At 38.2% G+C, this 19512-nt stretch overlaps 1 protein-coding gene across 1 annotated transcript in view; it reads left to right on the top strand.

The window, feature by feature from the left end:
• LOC126203294 (actin-related protein 2/3 complex subunit 3) overlaps positions 1 to 18469 on the top strand; it is a 40256-nt gene extending 21787 nt beyond the window's left edge. Inside the window, exons 3-4 of the mRNA XM_049937554.1 lie at positions 4926 to 5121; positions 16125 to 18469. Coding sequence (XP_049793511.1) covers positions 4926 to 5121; positions 16125 to 16282 — 354 coding nt within the window. The 3' untranslated portion in view covers positions 16283 to 18469. The remainder of the gene's footprint in view (positions 1 to 4925; positions 5122 to 16124) is intronic.
• The last annotated feature ends 1043 nt before the right edge of the window (positions 18470 to 19512 follow it).

Genomic DNA, 19512 nt, shown 5'->3' with positions numbered 1-19512 from the left:
GGATCAACTCCATGTTGGTTACAGAAAAAAAACCTGTTTCACAAAGCACCTAGCATCCAGCGCACGTTTGTCTCTCAATTATTCATATGATTTTGAAACGCATCCCTGTTGGTTTTTGAACATTTTTTAACACATTTTAAGCTGATTTCTGAATGAATCATAAGTTCATTTTTGAAAGCGTGCATAGTGTACATGATGTCTCTGTCAGGAGAATCCTTGTCACATCTAGAAATAAACTTTCTGCAGACAAAAGGGGACGGGGCTATACAAGCTGAGCGGAGTAAAGCCAAACGGATGAATGCCAATCGCTGTCTGATTATGTGGTTGATTGGGTTTGCGAATGATCAGCGTTGTTATAATTACTAGCGAAATTCATAGATTCAGGCTACCAGAATGGAAATAAATGACTGATAGGAATAACAGGTGAGAAAGATTACGTACTATCTTCTCGGTGTACCCAAGAAAATGACATTTTGACAAATTATTGGCCAGGTCACTATACTAGTAAGGACCAGATTGTACAGTCCCCAGCTAGCAGCCGCTTAAGTTCTATTCGGGGAGTAGTGCAGAAAACTTGTTGTACGAACACGTAATAACGCCTAACCGGAAAACAATCATGGGATAACTAAACCTGTGATTCTGGCAGGGTTAGTGAAATTAATCGGCAAACAAATTTTGACAATGGCAGGAATACCTGCAGAATTGATGATGACAAGATTGTTTGTTAGAACAAGGAGGAGAAGAAACGGGGACATCACACAAATTATGGAAGAATAAGACGATTCCAAATTTATATAAAAATTTCTTAATGCTACTTTTCGATCTCATGCTTGAGAAGATGGTGTGTATGAACGAAATGTGAAACTATTTCCTAACATAAAGCTTTTTGCTTGTAGTAGGCCTAATAGGCATTTGATATTGGCACTTTGTGAATTATATATCCTGTCGTGTTATAAAAATGGCCATTTGTGCCAAAACAGTCTCGTTTATTTGGTGTTTATTACAAAATTGTTCCAATATTAGAAAGGCCTCTTTTGTTTTATCTAGCAGACAATGACAAAATAGACATAATCAGATCGAGAAACGACACCAGTCTTGGGTATTATTTGTGTTTAACAGCTTTTTCGGTATTAGGTAACGACATTTCGATTTTTCATGTAGCGAATCGTTTGACAAGCTTTGATGAGGTAATAGATTCTTTCGCAGAAAGGTAAGCATGCCATGTAAAGCTGTAGCAAGATTAGAGAGGGGAAAAAAAATGCTAGGAGCTAAGGATTGAAGAAATGTGTATTTTCTTGCTTGTCTCTTTTCTTTATTGGTTTTATGTATCCTATATTTAATTTTATGTCACACAAAACAGCAAGTTGTTAGCTAATAGGCAATAAAGAGTGCAAATTTTATGAAGAGTTCTTGTTCTCCCGATTACAAATGATCCCATCCACTATTAATTGCGAGATTTTTTTTTAAAGATGGGCAGGCTGTCAAACTGACCAACTGGGAGCAGGAGAGGCACCACAGGACATTTCAATTTCCACTGTCCTGAATATAGTTTGATGGCATCCATTACAAAATACACATGTTTCAATTCCACAGAGCGAAATACAGTGACGTGCGATAGAAGAATGCTTTATGAAGAGGCGTGGTACTGCACTTTGGCACACTTAAGACTAAATAGCATGTATTACATTTCCTTGAACACATATGTTTTATGTTTCAGACTTTTCAGAAAGATGTGTGCTACAAGATGAACATATTTTTGAAAATTCGATTTTTTTTTTTTTTTTTTTTTTTTAAAGTATTGACCTGGTTCGCAAATATCGTAGATCCGAGGCTGATGTGCAGAGCAGTCTGAGTTACAGTGGATAGTCTCCACGTGACCCGTGTTTACATTTAGCGATTTTGCTGTTTCCCCTTCGTTTACTCTCCCGTCAAATGAAAACAAAACACACATCTGTAGCCGGGAGCTATCAAGTGAATTAAAATACATTCACATAATTACAGAAGGCCAAAATATGTCATTAGTTTCAGATTTTATTTTATTTCCACCTTTCTGACTGTCAAGCATTAGTCACCCTGCATAACAATGAAGTTATTTTTGTCTGTTTGCTAAAGAAATTTGACTTTCATTAACCTTTTCCGCAGAGGCAGTCAGCTTATTTGAAACAAAATGTATCTGCAACGAATTGTTTAATTCCATAGTACTGGCGAGTTTCAACTGTTCGCTGCATTTCAAGTGCACGTCTTCATCTTCTAGCACGTATGGCATTATGCCATAATAAAGAACCAAACATGATATAATACAATACTGGTGCTCCAAGAAAATTTACATCCTGAAAACCACACTGAAAATCTTAATATCAGGTCGAGGTCTGCTTGATTGGGAATCTGAACATACGAATGTGCACTTTAAGTATGCACTTTAAATGTGTACATTTTAGTATGGTTCACGAAATTCCGATGCTCTTGGGGTATCCTCTGATGTCTTGTATCTTTTATGACATAATGTACGATCTTTCAATGTTTTACACATACGTACATATGGGCTTTCTACGTCATGGTAGCTGTGCAGGCACGGTGTCGCCTGTTATCTGCACTCTCTGGCAACTGCTGAAACGAACTTATTTCTAACAGGTAGCGGGAAAATATTGCGAGTGGCGGTTTGAAAAGTGTTACTTTCAAAGTAAATATCCTTTTACGTAAGTTGAACTATGTGTGGGAATGTACCATGAATTTCTTAAATTGCAGAGCGTTTGACCATCATTTAAAAATCAGCTCTTTGATGACGAGCCATTTATAAGAATTTTGAACCCTGAAGATCAGACATTTGTCATTATTAAAAATTTTACTGGCACATTTGTGTGAATCTTAAAGTGTAACACTCGCAAAAAGATCAACATTATAGGCGAAATCTTAACTTCTCTTGCAGCTTATTAACCTTAGAGCAACACTATGTATATTAATTTAAACTATTAAGTTTCCCTGTTTGTGTGATCATGCTATATAACAGTGATGATGTTGCTGTTGGCTGACTACATCACGTGTCCTATGCTCTGAATATCCACTCTTATCAGCTGCTGAGATCACATGACATGAGCTATGACTGGCTTACAGAAATGCATCGCAATCTCGATTTCAATGATTTGGAAAGTAACATGCGGTGTTTGGTGGAATTCCAATCTATACTTTCGTAATACGAAAATATGCAACATATAAAAGATATTTCCAAAATGTGTCTTTTTATCTGAGTTTCGTTTTCTAAAGTGCTGGGAAGTTCTATGCCGTGTATAAAACCGTAACCATTCAAAGGATTGATAAGGGAAAATATACTGTCACTTAACATGGAAAAAGCATGTTTTCCCGGTTAATCCGGGAATTTTTCTTCCTTGTCTGCGTATACACCCTGCTGCTGTTCTTGGTCACTAAGTGAAGGTCGTTGGCCACTGCATTGTCTGTGGTGAGAGGTAATGCCTGTAATTTGGTATTCTCAAGACACTCTTGACACTGTGGATCTCAGAATTTCCTAATGATTTTCCAAATGGAATTTCCTAAGCATCTAGCCCCATATATCATTCCATGTTAAAAGTCTGTTAATTTGCATTGTGCAGCCATAATCACATCATACACCTTTTCACATGAATCATCTGAGTACAAATGACAGCTCCACCAATGCACTGCTGTTCTGTACCCTGTGTAAGCAATACTACTACTATCCGTGTACGTGCATATCACTAACCCATGACTTGAGTCATCCCAGTTGCACAACACCTGACAGACAACACTGGACCAGTCCAGTCACTCAAAAGCAATGCTCAAATGCAACATTAAAACCTCGACATTCACTCCCAGAGAGCTCCACCATGTGTCCACTTCAAACACTGTCCATTTCAAATACACTGCTGCAACCATGACATCACATAACAAAACACGGTTATGTCAAGAGTCAAAGCCAACAACCAATACCAAATGTTTTGGTTGACTCCATGCAACCAATTTTTGCAACCATAGCCAAATGACTACTCGTCATCTGAATCAGATGATTATAAGGACGGCTGATTGTGGAATTTGGATGGGCAGCTTACATGTTTTCCTCTCAGGTCAACTGATCCTAATGATGATGAAAATTTTCATCATCTCATGACAACAATATAGCATGTAATGTTGTACATGTGCAAACAGGAAGAGAACAGAATGACGACAGTAAGTTTTTTCTTGTGTCCCTATTATATTTTGGAATGTGAGATGGTTCTGTAGTGCAGCCTGAGTTATAGATTAAGCTGAAAGGTGACATTTGTTTGTGAGTTGGAAGCCAAAGAACATGAATATGAACTCTTAATTGTGGCAAAATAATGATCTGTAGTGTAGCTTGAGGCCTAAGTTAGGTTGACTGACAGTTCACACACACACAATCTGTGTGTTTTAGCGTAAATTTTTTATCCCTTTATATTTTTATAGTATGTGAATATTGAACGTCATTCAAAAGTATTTGTGCCAAAATGCCAACTGTTGTATTGAATGTAAAGAAATCTGCTGTGAACTGCCGCTAGAATAATGAATATTTCTGAAATATTGTACAGTGGTGCATTAATGGTAACTAGTGCTTAGATCTTAATGGAAGTTGTCTATAGATTGAGGTGATATACCACTTCATAACAAAATAACATTTAAAATGTTTTACTTGGATTGCTGCATTTTGTAATGAGGCTTTTCGTGACTTTTTGAATGTATTCAATCATGATATTCACAAATTATGTCAACATTGGGGAATTTCTGCATTAATCAGACTTACCAGTATTTAGTGTCTGTAATTATAACTTTCAGATATTTTATGCTTCAAAATTAATGCCAGTATTTCTTGCTCTTGCATAAGTTGTACAATAACTATGTATTTCACCTAAAGTTATGTCTTTTCTTTTTCACTTATTTAGAATGAAGCTGATAGAGTGCTTATTTACATTACCTTGTATATAACGGAGTGTTTGAAGAAGCTACAAAAATGTAGTACTAAAGCGCAAGGGATGCAGGAAATGTATGCATTGGCAATATCTAAGTTTGACATCCCTGGTGAGCCAGGATTTCCTCTTAATTCTGTATATGCCAAACCTAGCAGTCCTAGTGAGGCAGGTAAGTACACACAGCAACAATATGAAACTGTGTAGTGTATTAGTTTTACCATAATTTTCAATTAATTTTGCTGTGTGATATGTCGGGATCAGATAAAAAGAAAAGTTTACTTTAAGTAACCTGTAGTTATGTGCACTCCTAAGGTTGAAGTCCACAAGCTCTCTCATTTAGAGAAAGATTGCCAGAAATAAAGGATATTGTTGGAGAGAATGACTCACATAGTTCACAGGTGTTCAGGATAGTATAAAAAGAAAAGCAGATAAAAATGTGAAATATATATCAGAGTTGGAATCTGCAAAACAGTGTTATATTCGTTTTTCAAATATTTGTCTTTCTTTTCACTGTATATGTATTTAAATCCACACAAGCTGAATTCCTTTCTGCAGTGGGCAGGCTTGCATGCATCAGTGATAGAGACAGCAAACTGCTGATTCAACTATGTCTATTAGGTATCTGCAGGGAGGCTAAACTAGCATGGTTTCTGAAGAGGGGTATCACCTTCCAATGTTGCTATTGTGGCACAGCTGAGAGCAAGGAGAAACTACAGCCATTATTTTCCTTGAAGATATATGGCATTGTTTAATGTTGATAATATTCTCTTGAAAATGGGCGAGGGTAGCTGAGGAGAAACAAGGCAAAAAGATTGGGCCCAGCAGAAATATTTTAGTAACACACAATATGTTAAAATTAACAGATCAGAGAAGAAAATGTAAAAATAAAGCAAGGCAAAAGGGTAATAAAAAATGAGATTTTGTGAAAGTAGAAAATGGCAAAGCAGAAATGACTGGAGGACAACTGCAAAGCTGCAAAAGACTGCATGACTTTAGGGAAGGTAGATGCTGTTTATCAAAAATTAAAGGAACATTTGTAGGGAGGAAAAACAGTTAATATAACATCAAGAGGTCAGATGACAAACCAACACCAAAAAAGTAGAAGAATGCTGAAAGGAATAAAGGAAAGAAAGTTGACAACAACATTATGGAGAGGAGAAAGAGAGTGACCGGCAGTGAGATGGATGTGATATTCCCCCAGAACATTAAAATCTATTGTGAGAACCAGCCATGACATAACTGTTCTATCTGGCATACATGAGATATGTACAGGTTAAATACTTTATCGGTCTTCAAGAAGAATACACTAATCCAAATACCAAGCAGATAGGTGCTCACAAGTGTATTACAAGCCACCAGTATAATAAGTAATGATTGCAAAATACTTGAAACAAATTATGTACAGAAGAATGAAATGATTAGTGAAGGCCAATCTGGAGAAGATCGGTTTGGGCTTCAGAAAGATTTAAAAACATTAAAGCGGCATGACTTGCATTAGAATATAGGTTAAAGAAAGACTAACCCACATTTATAACATCTGTATATTTAGAGAAAGTGGTTGACAAAATTTATGGTAAGCAAAAAGTTATCAAAGTTAAGGACATGAGAGCGAGAGACAGACAGTAGTCGAGAAGGGAGTGAGGCGTGGCTGTAGACTGTGGCCCATGTTATTCAATCTGCACACTGAGCAAGGTGTAAAGAAAACCAAGAAGAAATGTGAAAAGGGAAATAAAGTCCAGGGAGGCTACCCAATGACTGTAATTCTGTTAGAGACTGCAAAGGAATTGCAAGAGCAATTGAATGGGTTGGATAATGTCTTGAAAAAAGATTGTGAGTTGAAGATCAACAGAAATAAAATAAACATGCTGGAATGTAGTTGAACTAAATAGGGTTATCCTGAGGGAATTATTAGAAAGTTAGGCACTAAAAGTAAAAGATGAGTTTTGCTATTTGGACAGAAAAATAACTGGTGATGATTGATGTAGAGAGGACATGAAATGCAGACTGCTAAGAGGAAGGTAAGTGTTTCTGAAGAAGAGAATTTTGTTAACAATGAATATAAATGTTACCTTTTCTGAATGTATTTTTCTGGAATGCAACATTATATGGAAGTGAAAGATGGTTGATAACAGTGCAGCTTTTGAAATGTGTTGTTACAGAGGAATGCTGAAAAATTAGTGGCTGGGCCAGATAATTAAGAAGAACTAATGAAATAAAATCAGGAGGAAAGTGCTTTGTGGCATAATTTAAGTAAAAGAAAGGATAGGCTGAGAAGAGAAACATTGAGGCATCAAGGAATAGGTAATTTGGTAATGTAGAGAAGTGTGAAGGGTAAGAATTGCAGAGTGTGGCCAAGGCTTGAATACAAAAAACAACTTCAAAGGGATGTAGGCTACAGTAGTTCTGTTGACATGAAAGTGCTCAACTGCATCAGACCACTCTTTTGACAGTAGATGACAACTTGTATTCAGGAAACACCGAAGTGTAAATATACAGTGACGTATAAATTCCATATATAGTATGCAGTTCCTTCTGATCTAAAAGCACTAAGTGTTCGTAAATTAATTATTAAGTGGTGCATAAGTTTGTAGCATTTTTCTTTTGCAGATTGGTATTTCAGTTGCTATGGCTTTTTTTAAATTGATTTAAGCCCACTTAAGGAATGCTTGTTCGATGCTCTCTTCCCTTCCCAATATCTCTTGAGCCCTGCTGGTAATTTCTCCTTCCTCTCCTGTGAAAGGGGCTTCTGACGTTTAGGGACTCTAGGTGGTGGGGTCCAAGATTCTACTAAAGCACAAAATTTGGAACAGTCTTCTACCTCAAGATCAGAGATCCCAGCTGAATCCATGTCCTTTAGTACTTCATTAAGCCACAGGCTTCCAGTCTTGTAGCTGTTAACCAATGAGAAGATCTTCTTGGTAGAACCTGAGCCTCCTACGTCACATACTGGTGTTGGCTGATTCTAACTGTTGATACAGTTAGGTATTAGACTTCAGTCGGTAGGTTCAATTTGGGAGCAATCTCGGGCCATGAATTTTTCTGAGAATATGTGTTTCGGCTTTCTCCAGGTAATCCATTGTGCCTTTTCCGTTCATTGTGCCTTCACCCTCTCTGCGGCATACAGAAGCTGTGGTCTGACAGCACTTCTGTATTGACAGACCTTAGCATTCTTTGAAATACACTTCTTATTGTACTGATTGTGGGACGGATAGTATGCTGCTTTGAGTTTGTTATGCCTTTCTAAGATGGATGTGCCATCTCTACCATTGGGGTGGACCCATTCACTAGGATAACGAAAGTGATTGATCCTCCCAATCATTCCATGTATAGTTGTCAAAGGGATGTTACTGGAGTGTCGGTTCTCTAATTATTTGGTCTTGTCATACGATATTTTTGACCCTTACTTCACCGCTGTCTTATGTCGGGCTTGGACAGAAATGACAGCATTGCAATGTCATCTACAAAAGCAAGGCACCTTATCACATTTCTTTGGGTCCCAGCTCCAGTGGTAACTGGTTTGATTCCTAGATTCCTCAGCGTACATTCCCAGGTTTTGATGACTTTATCAAGCACCAGATTAAACAGAATGGGTGATAGACCACCACCCTGTCGTACTTCCATTTTGATGTTGAAACTCCGAGATAGTTCTCCTCTGAACTTCACCTTAGAGGTTGTATCCATGAGTGTCTGTTTGATGAGTGTGTGCGTGTTGTAATCCACACCAGCTCCCTGGCCATATTCTTAAAGTGAAGGCATTGTGATTTATACCCTGAGAGTTCCTCTTTGAAGGCCCAATGAAATTTTTGTACATTTTAAATTCTTCATCCAACTTTTCCAGTCTTGGTCGATTGTAAGATCTCTTCACACACCTGATGGTCTTGCTTGTCAGTTTCTGCACCATTGTGAAATTCTCCCAGTCTTTTTGTCATTCAGTCGAGTTCCATTTCCTCCAGGCTGTGGCATGCTCATCACCTGCAAGATCACATTCAGAATTCCACCATCTATGATGTCGCTTCCTTCGAGGATGTCCGAGGGTATTGGTTGCCTCACTTACAGTGGACCTCAGTTGGGTCCAGTCTTTCACTTCTTTTTGCATGATGTCAGTTTTAAAGCATTCTTTATACTCTGTAAAGAATTGGAGATCAATCCTTGGTGGCATTGTGTTAGGAGGTACCTTTCGATTAGGTAGTAGTCTGGTCTTCATTTGTGTGAAGAAGTGGTCAGAGACAACATTCAAACCTTTGCATACTCCGACATTCATGATATTTTTCCTACTCTTTACACTGATTGCAACATGATTGATTTGAAATGATCCAATAGCAGTGTTTGGTGACTGCCAAGTCGTCTGGCATCTTACTTTTCAAGGGAATACTGTGGTAATGATCTCCAGCTGACGCAACCTTCACAGTTTTCCATTAGCATTTGTTTATCTATGTGTTGTGTAAGACCCCAGTATGTCTTGGTACTGTTGTTCTTTCCCCAGCTGAGCATTGAAGTCACCTACCAGTAGTCTGACTTGGTGATCGGGGACCTTACTGATCTCGTCTTCTAGCATCTGCCAGAAACTTTGGACCTTTTCAGGGTTGTTCTTGTTGTCATTATTAACTGGAGTGTGTGCATTTACAATAGAGTATCCCTTGTTGCTGCATCTTAGGGATAACAGAGAGATGCGTTTGCCAGTTGATGTGAATCCAATGACAGAATCCATCATATCATGTCTTATTAAAAAGGCAGTTCCAAAAACGCTGGAGCCATATGTGTTCTTAGATGCCAGCTTCCCTTTAATTATTCTATAACCTTCCGATTCAAAAGCCATATCATCCATGAATCTGGTTTCTTGGACAGCTGTTATTGAAATTTTGTGTTTATTCAGGATATCAGTCAATTGCTTGAGTTTTCCGGTCCTACAGAGGGTTTGAATATTGATAGTTCCAAAGAGTGTGATAGTTTTGGGTCTCAATCGGTTGATGGTTTTAGGGAACTCCGACTTCCCTGCACGATGAAGTCAGGTTCTCCAGACTCCGAAGTCCTCAATACACCACTGTTGGTGACGGAAAATTAGATGTTCCCTGGGGTAGTGACATCTGCATCGTCGTTTATCATTGTGTGTGAACTAGTAAAGGGATTTACTAGGGGAGAAGGCTGAAAGCCTTTAGGGTTGGCTACTCTGAAACTTATTCAGGAGCTTTGATTACGATAGGGTCACCACTCCCAGAGGCATTTTAGAGCTACTGCCAGCAATTATTCAGGCCGCCCCTTACATAGGGAACAGATGCCATTGAAGCTGCCCCTTACGTGGTGAACAGATGTTGCTGATTTCTAGTGCACTCATACTATTCCCTGTGTACTGGGCTGCCTCTTCTGCAATCTCCAGCATTCTGAAGTCCATCTTCTCTGCTGTGGATTCAGTTAAGGTCTTCACTCATAACTGTGAGCTGGGACCCTTTGTAGCCTCCTTGGCTGTTGGGAGCTTCCCACCACTCCTCCTCCACCCTCGGAGTCACAGGATGTATTTTAGGGGATATCCTGTTCTTCATTGTGGACTATTCTTAGCTTCCCCTTGCCTCCGACCAACCTGCAAGCTAGCGAACCTGTCGACCTTCTGGCTCATTAGGTACTAAGCCACCCCTCTGTCATCAAGTCCCCGGGATGATGGGGTTATTTATCAATTGTAATTTTTTATTTGTAGTTTACTGATGCTATTTGAGTTTACATATTGTCTTTTTTCATTTGGAGGTAGTGAATGGAGCTGCAGACACTAGAAAATGGAGTGCCAAGAGGAGAAATCGGAATGTTTCAAACATTTGAGTTCAGTAGACGGGTGACAGCAGCCGATACATCGAGAAACATACGCGGTGGTATGGGGATAGTGCTCATTGGATAGATCATGGCAAGATAATGGTTTTCTCGTTTTAAGGATGATCATTGTTAAACATTAGTGGTTCTCTACTTTCAGGAAGACATTCAGGGTTTAATGAAGATCATTTAAACATTATCATCCTCAGTGGTCCATGTCATGTACTTGAGACTTGGCAGATGTAATGAACCGTGATCCTTCCACCATCGTGCGTCATTGGCATGCTGTGGGGAAGTTTCAAAAATTGGGTGTATAGGTACCGCATGTTCCAAACCAATATCTCAAAAATCAGTAGGTGGCCATATGTAGACATCTGCTTGCCCATCATCGGTTAGCTCATACTGGTGATGAGAAGTGTTATCTTTATGCTATCATAAAGGAGAGAAAGGAATGGTTGAGGCCAAACAAAGCAGCAACTTTCCTTACAAAGACCTGAATGCTTCCACAAAAGAAAATGTTATGCACTCAATGGAACAGTGACAGTGTGGTTTACTATGAACTGCTTCTCAGAGATGTAACTGTCGCTGCTTGCATTTATTGTCAACAACTGAGACGTCTTGTAGATGCAATCCAAGATCAATGAACAGGAAGATTGTGAAACGATGCTACTCCACTATAATGCCTGCCCACATTCTGTTAGACTGACAAAAAAACACTATATGTGAATTTTGTTGGGAAGTTATTCAGCACCCACTTTATTCACCTGACACTGAGCACCTTCAGATTTCCAACTTTTCTGCTTTCTATTGAACAACCTTCAAAGAAACTTCCTTTCCAGTTGAAAGTGCTCTCTGAACATGGCCTGATAAGTTCTTTGCCTCAAAACCACATGATTTCTACAACTGCGGAATCGAGAAGTTACCCCAGCATTGGTAGACTGTTGTAAACAGTGAAGGAGAAAATTTTATTGATGACTAAATTCTCTGGTATGTGTATCTTCGTGGTTATTAAACTAGTATAAGAATGCTACGAACTTGTGCACCAATGTAATATATTCCAAAATCACCCTTGTGTGAGTTCAGGCATCAGGGATGAACCAGGGTGTACTCTTACAAAGAGATGCAGCTGTCAGAAACTAATTGTGTGTAATGTATTAGTAATTAACAGTCACAGAACAGTTACATACCATTTGCATTCATCCTAACCAAAGTGAACATAATAAAATTTACAGCAGAGCCTCAATTGATGAAAAGGCTCTTTGTTCCTTTCTCAAAAATACCCAATAGCTGCTTCTTGTCTACTGTCTAATATTTGACAGGCATGTTTGAAAAGGAACATTGCAACTTGTCATTATGTTTATGAAATGTTCGGTTTGGGTATGTAGGTAACCAGATAAATTTTATGGAGGGCTGCTAATGCAGTAGTTTATTGATTTTCATTTGAATTTACATAATTACCAATTTATAGCTTCATATCTGCCAGCATCGTGTTAAAGACCTCTGTACTGCTTAGAATCCTATATAAAGATTCTAAATATACAATGATACTTTATCCTGTCATTAACATATGTTGGACTGTGGATAAGGTACCCGAGGAGTGTAATCTGGCTAAAATTTTCTCCATGTTAAAGAGAGGTAACAGGAGCAGCACAAACAACTATGGAGGAATTAGCCTCATTAATGTAGGCTGTAAAATCCGTAACATTATCTTAAACAGGAGACTGTGCTCTATGGCAGTGTTAGATTGCTACTCATCATATAGTGGAGATATTGAGTCACAGATAGATTCATCAAAAAGATGATCAAACAAGTAAGCTTTGGCTGGAAAGTCCTTCATCCAAATTAGACCACACACACACACACACACACACACACACACACGGCCAGAGTGTCTGGCTGCCAAAGCCAGACTGCAAGCAGCTGTGCGTGGTGGGAGAAGCAGTCTGGATGGTGGAGGGAAGGAGGAGACTGAGACGGGAAACGGGGGCTTTGCAGGATTTATGGGTGAGGGATGATAAAGTGCTGCTTTTGAGAGTATACAGTGATGAAGAGGAGAGTGTGTAGGGCAAGTAGGTGCAGTTGGAAAGTTAAACAGAGGAGGGGAGGGGGGAGCAGAGAAAGGAGAGGGGTAAAAAGCCTGTGGAATAGAGGGCTGTGTAGTGTTGTGAAGTGGGAACAGGGAATGATACAGGCGCATGAGGGACAATGACTAGTGAAGTTCGGGGCCAGGAGAGTTAAGGAAATGTGGGATATATTGCGGGGAGAGTTCCCACATGTACAATCCAGAAAAGCTGGCATTGGTAGGAAGGATCCAGATGGCCCAGGTAGTGAAAATGAAGAACGTTGCTTTGCGCAGCATGCTCAGCAACTGTGTGGTCAAGCTGTTTCTTATCCACAGTTTGTCAGAGGCCATTCGTACTATACTCAATGTCCATTCATCTTTCTCTTCTTTCTAGTGTTTCGCTTGTTGCCTTCCAAACCGCACTCCATGCTCATCATTATTCCATCCTGGATTTACCATTGTTAGATTGTGCGCTATCTCCAATACATTTTGATTATAATAGCATAGAGGTTTTAAAAAAGGATGCTCCTTCAAATGCGCTACATTTATTCTACAACAACTGATAAATAAAAAGGAAAGAATTTAACTTAGAGAGGCATATAGGATTTGTAGGTTGTGAAAAATCTTTTGACAAAGTAAGCAGACACCTATCGCAGCAGATTATGGCAAAAGAGGCTTCCCACCTCATCTAATTAACGCTGTAAGATCTCTTTTCAAAGATACAAAAATTATAATTGAAGATGGAGATAACTTGTTTAAACAATTGGCAGCACTGATAGTTGGGCAAGAATGTGTCCTTTTTCCAAGTGGATTCAATATCTGTATAGATATCCTAGTCATAGATTGGGAGCAAAATATCACCTATGGCATAAAGAGCAACGGGGAAAATGTTTTAATACTATGCTATACACAGGTTATCAAATAATAATTCAAGAAAATGAAGATAATTTATTAATAAGGGAATGGTCCAATAAGACATGTCGAAAACTGCCCTGAAATTTTTTACTCAGGAAGGAGACAATGGAAGAAATGCACTGTAAACGCTTTAGCTGCTAAGAGGCACTGCCAATATTTTGTAAAAAAATCTTGAAATTACACATTTTTGCCACACGAAGAACAGCTTATAACAGCGGTTTGTACAACCCTGCCCACCTAGCGCACGACTTGGCGAATCACTAACGCACTGCCACATAGTGGAATTATCCAGAGTTCACAGACACCAATTTTAAGCACCTAAAGCCTGTTTACAATGGAGCGAATGGAAGCGAACACTTGCGAGTGAGCATTTGCAGAAAATGCAGTATCATTCGCTTGTATGTGGGTAGAATTGTTTATACTAGAGGGAATAAAAGAGAATATGAGATAGCGAACATCGCCGATGAAAGCTGTGTTATTAATTTCTAGTTTTTGGAGCTAATATTCTGCATTATATCTCATTAGAGATGCAATGTGAAACTTCGCTATTCAATTGGCATTATTTTGCATGGCGAGCGCACTGTTCTTGATAGAGTATGCAAAATGGTGCAGGGAAGGAAGAATTTAAGTGTGTCTGTTTGTATGGAAGTGTGACATGCATGGACATTGTGCACTTTACATGGAATTTCATCTCCATATCTCCTTAGAACTGTTCCAAAATTTTTCTTGTATGTCGGCTGCCATTTTTCCCTGGCCTCTCATTATCATTGAGGGAAATTTATAAACAAGAGCACTAATTACCGAAATTGAACATCATCTTGAGAGGTGACACAGCTGGCGTTTCCACTATGTGTGTATGGTCTAATGGACATGTTGTGTGTGCTTTTTTTTCCCCGGGGGTGGGGGGGGGGTGGGGTGTTTAGTGGCAAAGCGTGCATTTCGTGATCCAGTGAACATGGGATCAAATCCCGTTCAGACCACAACTTTTTCACTATGATTTTTAACTGAGTATTCACTTCTCACAGATGTTGCAGTGGCCACGAAAGACATGTGGTTCAAATTCCATGTTAAGCTGCCATTCTCCATTGTCCGATTAGGTAACTGGGGAAGGTTAGGGACACGTAAGTAGCTGCCTTGGCATCCAGTTGAAAGACCTGTGAGAGGCCTACCAGGTACACCAGACAGAATTCTCTTTTGCTCATGCTTATTAGCTTGTTTGCTCCAGTGAAAACCTGGCTTAAACTATACAAACATTTGTTTGAATAACTTCATATCGACATTTCAATTCTTGCACATGTAATTCTGATAAAAGTGGCTAGCAGAGAAAATAAAATCATGGCAGTGTTTGATGTCACAGATGACTTCCTTCAGTGAGGACTTGTAATTTGTTGAAATGAAATGTGTCTTGCAGCACTAAATTTTATAAAAATTCCTGTAGGCCATTCCTTATAATAATGTTTGAATGTTGTACATTTGACTATCAGTGAAACAGTTCAATGTCTATTCCTTGTAGTCATCACAAAAATGCGAAGTGTCTATTGAATGACAAAGACAAACATTTTTCTTGCACCAGCATACTGGACAAAAGAAACATTGATTCCGTCAGGCACTTTGCAGTAACCACTAGTTTTATTTGGACAGAACTAGGATGGAGTCAGAAATGGTCCTGGCCGTTGTTCTGCATATTGCACTGCATGCTAGGCATACTTGATCAAATTCGTAAAGCGTGCTGAAGAAAACTGGTAATGCACATATGACTGGAGCTTAATAATACTGTTCCACTGATGAACCTGAAATGGGGGTATCGGAAATTATGTTGTCTGATAATTTCCTGGAAAATGCTTTCCACTGACGAAAAAATTCTTTATCAAGAGGTTGAATTGCACTAGTAGTTCCAGGTAGAATCCACATTACATCTACAGATTTTTTCATCATCCTCCACAAAAAAAGAGGTGTTATGCCCAGAACATGAATTCAACAAAAGTAATGAAATAGTTTCTTCATCTGGTAGGAACACATTTTGAATGAAATGTTGGAAATTATTCTTTCCCATTTTTCCAGATTTTGATGAGACGATTACAAGATTTTTGCAACTAAACAGTCCCATTTCAATTTTTTTTTCTAATTTGCCTTGCAGTTCTTGCTGCAGAAACAGTAAACCACTCATATTTACAACTGACATTATCATTCTTTAAGCACTTGAAAGATTTTGAGAGACTCTGTGTTCTGGTTAAGTTTGCATGGAAATCACTTTGTCCTTGCACTTACTTATTAGATAACAGATGTTAAACATATTTTATTTTGAAAGGTTTTACTCTATGTAATTACATTCAGAACTCGGTAGTTTTCCATGTGTATAATTTTGGATGTAGGACAATAGATGTTTATTTCCATTTCAGACCTGATGAGGCAGTATATACAGCAACTTCGTCAAGAGACTGGTGTAAGAGTATGTGAAAAAGTTTTCTCTAGTGATGATGGGAAACCATCAAAGTGGTGGCTGTGCTTTGCAAAGAAGAAGTTCATGGACAAGTCCCTTTCTGGTCCTGGGCAGTGATGAGAGAATGTGATGAGATTCATATTTGAGGTGCTCTGTGACAGCAATGCATTTTATGAAGTATGCTTGTTAACTAATTATCGTACTCTCCTGTATCTTACTTCTGTAACGACCTTGTTGCAGAAGTAGTAACAAAAAAAAAAAAGTACAATTGCACACACTGTAGCAAGCTTCAGTTTGTTTGGTCATCAATTATTAAATTTATGTTGGTAATTAAATTTGTTGGTAATCACAGTGTGTGGTGGAACAGAAGTTCTTGTTACTGCACATTGAATACCATACTTTTGTGGCATTCATTTTTATATTCTGTGTTGTCACTTGGATTATTAGTTTACCTTATTGTAAATACCATATTATGCATTCCTGGCTGTATGTGTCAATATTATTTTGTAACTATCAGTTTTCTGTCAGCTCTTACTCAAAAATATTAATTTGTACAAAAGTGTGCATCATATTGTATTCTGAATAAATTGCTGTTTTATGACTAATAGTTAAAAAAAAGTATATCAAATGTGACCTTGAGTTTAAGATTATTTATTTCAATTTTGACTTGTTTTCTTCGTTGGGCATTAGCTATAGTGCTCTGTGCTGTGATTTTTTGTAGCTCTGGAAAAATGTCAACATACATGTATATGATCATGAAAATCTAAAAAAGAAAGAAAAAAAAAGATACTTACTTGATACCATTTCATTTCTCATTCAGTCTTCTTCATTTTTGGTTCCATTTTCAGTTGGCCATCTTCACAATATCTTATTTTATATTATCACACTTTGTTTTCCATCTGATTAACTCTCAAGTTGTTTATATTGCCTCAGCATTTTATCTTACTCCTACCAATGCCACCATTTGTACATTAAATCACTTATTTGTTTTTAACATATTCATTTAGTAATCTTCAGTTAAATGAAAGATTTTATATACTTGTTCCTGAGTTTATTTGATGTTAACTATTTTAATCAAAGTAGTGTAGTTGCATATTCATTATCACTATTTAAATGTACTATTAAAAGTACAAGGGTGGTTCGAAAAGTTTTGGGATGGAATAGAAAAAAAGTACTTACATCACTGAAACTTTTTTTTTATTTTTCAGTTTAGTCTCCTTGTAGATTAATGCACTTGGTCCAACGATGTTCCAGTGCCTTGATCCCATCTCGAAAATGAGGTTCCTCCAGGCCTGCAAAATAGATGTCAACTCTGAATATCAGTTCTTCGTTTGAAGTGAATCTTCGTCCACCAAGAAAAATTTTCAGTTTTGGGAAGAGATGGAAGTTTGGCAGAGCCACATCAGGTGAATAAGGCTGGTGTGGCAACAATACATACCTTAGTTCATGTAATTTCGCCATGGTGATGGCACGTGTGCAGGTACGCATTGTCTTGATGGAAGGTGACTTTCTTCCTTGTTAAACATGGCCTGTTTTGTATATCTTTTGTTGCAATTTGTCCAGCAGGTTAGCGTAGTATTCTCCAGTACTGTTTGCCCAGTAGAGAGATAATTTACAAACAGAATCCCCATCACATCCCAGGACACTGATGCCATGACCTTTCCCACCGAAGGAATTGTCTTTGCTTTCTTTGGTGGTGGAGAATCAGTATGTTTCCACTGCTTTGACTGTTGTTTTGTCCCTGGGGTATAGCGGTGCACCCAAATTGCCGATCGGCATGAATGTCCTTTGCTTTCATACCTTTCTTTATGAAGTACTTAATCACTGCTCGAATCTCAAAATTTTTTTTTTTTTTCCTTATCTTTGCACATCACTACGCAGGAACAACAACAGAGCCATGTCACCACCACAGCTCTCTTCCAAGAATGTTGACATGGCACATGTTTACAAGCAACATTCCAATGAATATCATGTGAACAACTAGTTGTGCTAATGCTGACCTCTCATAGTGATTGTGAGAACTTTTCAAACCACCCTCATATTTGTGTGGCTGACCTATCAAGTTTAGTAAGATGTATATTAGTTTGCTGTTTAAATCTACATAATGATGTATGGGTCACATGGACTTTGGGATTTGGTTATAGAGTATCTGTACAGAGTGCCTGATAAGACTGTCCCCTGTCATCCCAAAATATGTGCAGAGTTCTAGAGTAAGGTTAATCATTTCTAAAGTTTTTATAAATTTGTGATGTATGTTTGAAAATTTAATAGTTCTGAGTTATTAAAATGTGAGCTTCTCAGTCGTAGTGTTGTGTAATTTTTGTAACAAGTTTTGACAATCACACTCACAGTAATGTTCTTGATGACTTTCATTTTTTTCACTAAACTTTATAGTAATTATTATCAAGTGAAAAGCAATTCACTGTGACATAATTACACAACATACTATTTTGCGTCAGATGTTGTATGATCTGTGTCAATTGTAGCTATATTTTAATAACCATAACCTGATAGGCACAGTATTTGATGCAGGTAGGAATAACCCCATACTTACTTACGAGCAGATTAGTTTACATAAGGTGCATAATTAGGCCATCGGACTTGTCTCAGTAGCCAGGGATTATGTGGCAGAAGACTGGCTTTAGAAAAAACAAGAGATAAATGTGGGAGTTGGGAATTTGTGAAAATCTACACTGGTTGAAGGTGAGAGCATGGAAATAAGACCGGTAAGGGTGGCCTATTTCCTAACACTACATTTCAAAATCATAGCTGTGATGTAGAAATTGTCCATGCAGCCCAAACCAAACTAATAGCATGCAATGAAAGCAACATACCTTTACATAAGGCTTGATTGAAAAGTTGTCCCCTACGTTGTCGAACTCTTAGTAGGAAATAGCTTACAAGAGGGAGTTTGGATACCCTTGTCAAAACTACATATTACATGCTCACTGTTCTTATTTTTGCATGAGCATGGTGACCCCAGAATCTATAGGAAGAAAGATTGAAGGAATAAATGCACCTGGCTCTATTGGGGATCCTATCAAAACAACATCTGATTTCACATATATAAGTTTTCAACAAGATCCCTGAGCGGGGAAAAAAGGAAAAAAAAAACGTGGTTTGTAAATAAGAGATTCAGAAAAGATATAAAATTTGAAGACCAAGATTGAACAGACTAATTTCACATTGAAAGTTCTTGCCACGCATTCGAATACCGTTTTTGACCAACCAAGGTGTACGTATTACACGGCCTGACAAGAAAAGTGGAGGTGCCTGGAAGACATCATTGGATGTCAGTGTAATTTTAGTTGCTTATCCATGAGTTGCTGGATACTGGTGCACATGTT

This window comes from Schistocerca nitens, chromosome 9 (assembly GCF_023898315.1).
Source record: "Schistocerca nitens isolate TAMUIC-IGC-003100 chromosome 9, iqSchNite1.1, whole genome shotgun sequence".
Lineage (NCBI taxonomy): Eukaryota > Metazoa > Arthropoda > Insecta > Orthoptera > Acrididae > Schistocerca > Schistocerca nitens.
Note: the sequence above shows the minus strand (reverse complement) of the source record. Positions and strands in the feature narration are given on the sequence as shown.